This window comes from Rhinolophus ferrumequinum, chromosome 9, assembly GCF_004115265.2.
Source record: "Rhinolophus ferrumequinum isolate MPI-CBG mRhiFer1 chromosome 9, mRhiFer1_v1.p, whole genome shotgun sequence".
NCBI lineage: Eukaryota > Metazoa > Chordata > Mammalia > Chiroptera > Rhinolophidae > Rhinolophus > Rhinolophus ferrumequinum.
Window position 1 is genome coordinate 18,597,115 of NC_046292.1, and position 6,000 is coordinate 18,603,114.

Below are 6,000 nucleotides of genomic sequence, written 5' to 3' on the forward strand. Positions count from 1 at the left end.
GAGGCTGTGCCAGGATTCAAACAGAAAGTAAATAGCAATTCAGCATCACAGCAGATAACCTCTTTGAGCTGTTTCCTCATCTGCCCAACAGAGGTAGCCTTCTTCTCATATGCTTTTAGTAGGGATTAAATGAGATCACTTTTATAAAGTGCCTGACACTACTCTGTAGATACTCAATAAATGGTAATTCTTATTAAAACACACACCCAACAGAAGAGATGTCACAGGGCAGGCTAGGCCTCATGCCAAAGTTGTGGATAAACAATAAGGGAGACGGATTCAGGGAGAGAAGTGAAAGCAACTGCTGTGGGCTGGGAAGACCGCCCAAAGGGGGTGGAATCCGAACAGGCCCTGAAAGCTGCACAGCGAACTGGGTGCTACACTGGGCATTCCCATGGTCAACCTCTACATTGGTCCTAGGAGGCGGAGACAGCACTCACCTTACCGACGAGGCACGTCAGGTTCAGAGGAACGAGATCCGCGGCCCATGCTCACACAGGTGTGGAGGGGTGGACCCCAGGCTTTCTGACCAGGCCTTTCCTTTCTACCAGAGCTGGAGGGGCAGGGCAGGGCCGAGAGGAAGGGTGTGCCTCGTGGGTGCTCAGCTAAATGAAGTCTAGGCAAAGAGACCAACAGAGGCCCTTCTGGAGACACACGTCCTACCTGAAGTCTCCCTCCCGGGCCCCAGCTGACCTCCCCTTCCATTGTCCTGTAGTCAGTCAGCTGTTTTCCCAAAGAGAAAAAAGTCACTTCTTTCTTTTTAGAGAGTCCCATCTGGGCTTCTCGAGAGTTTCAAGGTGACCTTTAAGTTAGTTGTTCCTCTCTCCTTCTGAGAAGTGGGAAAGGCGGGTTCTAGTCTTATTTTTACAGGAAACCAGTGGCTGGGTCTCATATCCACGCAAGCGAAGTGGGCAATAATGACCCCCATTCTTCCCTACTCAGACTTGTTCTAGGAGGAAATGGCAGGATACACCTTGCAAAGACGAAAACAAGCTATAAGATGCAAAGGGACAAAGGAAGGCTTTTTTTGTCTCTGGTCAGGAAACAAGATGAATACCTGCTTTATGGGCTCCCAGGCCTCTGCCAGGAGTTCCAGGTCAAGGATATGGGCAAATAAACACAGTGGGTGCCAGTGGTGAGCTGGGTTACAGCGAGGCTCTCCCCGGGAACAAGCCCTGGACTGGGAGCCAGGTGAACTGGGGACAAAGCAGAATTTAGGCAGGGTCCAAATCACAATGTGTGTGTGGGGGGGGGACAGACATACCCTAAGACTTAGTTGGGGTCATTCTCCGTTCTCCTAGTGGTTTAACTCCCCCTCACACCACAAGCTCCTCCCCACCAAGGAAAAAGCAGGAATGCCTGACTGTCAGAGAGAGAAAAAAGGCCCAGAGAAGGGAAGTGACTTGCCTAATGTCACCCACTGAATCAGTCAGGAGAGAAGCATCTCCTGGAAAACCTCAGCTCCAGCTTCACCCCTCCCCCACCCACCTCTGACACTGAGGCCCAGCTCAATGATTAGGATGGGAATGAGGACTGCACACAGCACTTTCTAGTCTTGAAGGACGAGTATCTTGCAAGGGAAGCAGCTGCCACAGGTGACAGAATGAGGGCTCCCACATAGCTCCCACCCACGCTGGGGCACTGAGAGAATCGGCTAGACCCCAAAAATCAACGCCTGGATTCTTGAACAGAGGAAGCACGGCCTCAGCCCCCCACCCTGTCCCCTAAGTCAGCTGGTGCCATCTCTCCTCCCACCAGGACCAGCTCCAGGGCAGCTTAAGTGAAAGGAAGAACACAGTCGGTAGGACACTCCCAAAACCCTGAAACCTTAAGGAAAGACAGCTGGTGGCAGCCTGGGGTTGAGAGATGATTTGTAATCCTCCAGCCTCAGAGGAAGAAGTAGGAGGCTAAGTGATTTGCCTGAGGTGGTTAAAATACCAACAGAGGCAGTTGCCACTCATTGAGTGCTCCCTATGGCTACGAAGCCAGCTCTATGTGCATTAATTTACGTCATCGTCACATCAGCAGTACTATGGCTAGATTCTCTTATTTCCCCCATTTTATACATAAGGAAACTGAGGCTCAGAGAGGATAAGTGGCAGGGTGGTGGAACCCTTATCTAACTTCAATTCTACACCAGAAAGGTAAAGGAAAAAAATGGGCTTTCACTTTTGCCACCTTAACAGGGACCCTTGAGATCTTTCAGTCACCTTTCTCTCTACTTTCTTCCCCGAGATCGTCAGATGCTAGGACTCCTCTGTTTTCAGAGGCAGAAAAATGTCCTTCTGAGGCAGAGACACGGACTTTTGGAACTGCAAAGGCCTTCAGAGATCATATCCAGCCTCCTTTTACAACGGGGAAACTGAGGCCCAAGGCTGAGTTATTTGCCAGGGTTACCCAAGTCAGTGAAATGGCAGAAATGGCAGACATGGAAGGGGACACAAAGATCGACAGACAGGTGGAAATGAGTAACTGGCCCAAGGTCACAGACAGAGATGGGATGAGAAGCCAAGTTTCCTCACTTCTGGACTGATACCCTCACCATGGCACCATCTCTGTTCTCCAGCTGCCCAGGGTCCCTATTACAGGTTCTGGGAGGGACAAAGCCTAATCCCATTAGAACTGGAGACATCAGGCCTGCAGGGACAAACTCCTGATTGCCCAAAGTAGGATTTTTGTGGTCATGCTATTGCCCCCCCAGGAATCACTGAGACCTGCAGTGCGTGTACTGGCCCCCAGCGCTCTAACACAATGCCAGGTGTGGTTGGGAGGAGAGTGATTCAGAGACGATGCGTGTGAGGTCTCTTCCTGGTCTCACACAAGCAAATGACACATCATGGTCACTTCAGTTTCTTACCACAAATTAAGACACAGGTTTAATGACTCAATTGATATGGTCAAAGGTAGACATTCTTGCCAGTTTCACAGGTGGACGAGACCTGCAGAAAAAGGCCCCAGCTCGTTCAAGGTCATGTATTTGTCAGAATCGGTACAAATGGCTCCCCTTGCCCAGTCCTTGATGCCAGGAAGCTGGCTGCCATCAGGGTACAGATGCCAGTGGCCCAGGTCCATCTATAGGCCCTGCTACTGTCACAGCAGCCAAGCACCGCACCAGGAAGCCAGATTCTGGCTCTGTCAAAACAGGGTGCCTTCCTGCAGCATGTCCCAGAGCCTGCCTCCTACCAGCCTGGCATCACCAATCAGCTCCTTCAGGTCCTCGGGTAAGCTGCAAGGCTTTCTGCCAAGAGTCACAAACGCCCCAAACCCAGACCAGCAGAGTCCCTTGCCTTCTACAGATTAGCTGGGGCTAAAAAAGCAAAGGCAGCTTTCAAAGCACCCCCCCACCCCGGACACACTTCCAGGGACTTGTGAGTGATGCAGGTCCCCGAGAGATAAATCAATCACCCAGCAGAACAAAGTGCTCAGGCCGAGCAGGGAGACAACTTTTCAGAAGGGAACAACTTTTCTGTCTCCTTCTCCCAAAAAGATCGTTTCAAAGTCTCTTCAGACCAGAGCATCCCGAGCCCCTCCACCTGTCCCTCTTCCACTTGGTCGAGCAGCAGGCCAACACTACTGGCCAACCCAGGCAGTACCTTGAGACACAGCCGGGTGGCTGCTAACCTGGAGGTGAGCTGGGGCCAGACCAAGCTTCAACCTCCTCCACCCCCAAAACGGACTTCAGAAATTTCCAGGGCCCCCTGTCCCATAAACTGCATAAGGAATGGCATTCCTGGGCCGGAAACTGACTCAGGGGCTCCTGACCAGCCTGGGCAGGCAAAGCTGACAGATAATATTCCACGGATAAAGTAAGGTAAAAAGGTAGGGATCCCTTGTGTTCCAGCACACTGCTAGGTCTCCAGCACGCAGGTACCCTGCGATACTAAAACTCCTTAAACAGGCCAAGTAGAAATATACTCCATCCTGGAACACCCTCCCATGAAGCGTGTAATTGCACTGGTTGCTGTTGACGGAGCAGAATGTGCCACTTGCTGGAAGACACTCCTCTCTGCCTTCCACGCAGCTGGGAGCCTGGCTCCCCTCGGGGTCTGGCCCAACCAGAGGAGACCTGCCAAGCCTGGAAGCCTTGCTGAAAGGACCCAGTATCAGAAGCATCCCATGCTCCAATCCCCCTCTTTCCCATGCATGATGCTGGCTTCAACCTTGGGAGGCCTCAAACCACAGAGCTCAAGTCTGAGAAGGACCAAGATGGCAGAATGGAGGTTGCCTACATTATAGGAGTCCAGACCCTAACTCCTGGGCAGCCTCAAGTGGTAAGGATGGGGCAAGAAGCTCACCAGGCTGGTGGCAACAGAAGCAGTGAAGCAAACTGGACTTACCTATCTTCATGAGGCAGGCAAGCAGGATCCAGAGGGAGATCTCGAAGGGTCTGCGCACATGTGAGTAGTCGATGTCCAGGACTGGAAAGGCCTTTCGTTGTGTGCTGTGTTCAGTGCCCGAATGGTTAACAGGGTGGCTCTGGGGGGTGGTCTCCGGTGGGGCGGTGGTGACATCCCCAATTGAGCGTTCCCGTGGTGGCTCTGAGCCTCGGATGGTGCTGGCAGTAGGACTGAGCTGGAGGCCATGGCTCCTGAGAACAGGTAGCAGCCCCACCAAGGCTACCATCACCAGCAACGAAGGGAAGATTCGAGGTGGAGAGAGGCCACAGATGCCAGACCACAGAAGCATCCTGCCGCTCCCTTGGCCGAGGAGGCCTGGACTCTTAGCAAAGTGAGAGTCAGACCTGGGACATAGGCAGCAAGGGGTCAGCAGGTGGGAAGAGAGCCTGGAGTAGTCTCTAGGAAAAGTTCATGTTTTAGAGAGGTCGTTTTGCGGAAGCAGTCCTCTGGGGGTGGACAGAATCTGGGTTCTCAATCTAGAACTCCAAACTGGGGAAGAGGCAGAAGGACCCAGGAAGGACCACAGGAGACCTAAAGGTCTGGAACTCCCGGCCAGGGAAAGGAGAGAGAGGAAGGGACAGGACAAGTTGGACCCCAGGCAAGGAAAAGGAAGAGGGGAGGCTGGGACCCTCGGCTGAGCAAAGTGACTAAGGAGAGAGAGGGGAATAGACTACGGGCAGGGGCAGGAAGCCGGAGCTCAAGGAAGGGGACAGAAGGCGGTGGGACCCAGTCCAGGCAAAGAAGAGAGGGGTCTGGGAGCCCAAGCTGCGAGGAAGGAGTGCAGCCGGAAAGCGGTCGGGAGCTTCCCCACCCAGAGAAGCGTCGGGGTGCAGGCGCACCTGGCTGAGATTCCGGGGAAATGGAGGGAGGAGGAAGGCGGAGGCAGGCGGCCTAGCGGAGAACGCTTCGGCGAGGGCTGGGAGCGGCTCGCGGTGGGCCAGCGGCTGCACGCCCCTCCTTGCGGCCCCGGCCCAGCTTCAGGTTCTCCGCGTCTACTCCCAGTCCTACTCCCAACGCCGGGCTCAGCGCCGGCGGCGGTGGACTGATGCCTGGCTGAGCCGGTCGCTGCCATTTATAGGTACCAACGAGCAGCCAGCGCAGCGGGCTAGAAGGAACGTCGGCGCCCACGCAGCGCAGCGACCCCTTGCCGCCGAGGGAAGGAAGTAGCCTGTAGCAAGAGAAAGGACAGAGATGGGGGCGGAAAAAAAGTCCTGAATCCACAGAGATTCTAACACGGGTAAAACGCTTTACTATTTACAAAGCGCTATCACATCCACACCCGCAGTCTCATGAAGGCTTCCCAATAGTCTTGCGAAGGATGTATTAGTATTTTATGTATTTAGTTACCCTGTGACCTTGAGCAAGTTACTCCCTGTTCCACAGCTTTCTCATCTATAAAATGGAAATGGTAGCAGTACCTGTATCAGAGGGATACTGAAATGACTCAATGAGATAATCTGTGTTAAGTGTTTAGAACGGAGCCCAGCACATAGAACTATTATTATAGTTCCAGTTTTGCAGATGAGGAAATGAGTGGAGAGAGTTGCTTAGCTAATATGTAAACTAGTTTGCCAGGGCTGCTGTAGCAAAGTACCACAAACTG

At 53.1% G+C, this 6,000-nt stretch overlaps 1 protein-coding gene across 1 annotated transcript in view; it reads right to left on the reverse strand.

Moving 5' to 3' along the window:
- Positions 1–5,492, reverse strand: part of SLC9A1 (solute carrier family 9 member A1) — a 48,498-nt gene extending 43,006 nt beyond the window's left edge. Inside the window, exon 1 of the mRNA XM_033113670.1 lies at positions 4,338–5,492. Within this exon, the coding sequence (XP_032969561.1) occupies positions 4,338–4,686 (349 nt within the window). The 5' untranslated portion in view covers positions 4,687–5,492. The remainder of the gene's footprint in view (positions 1–4,337) is intronic.
- Between the last annotated feature and the right edge of the window lie 508 nt (positions 5,493–6,000).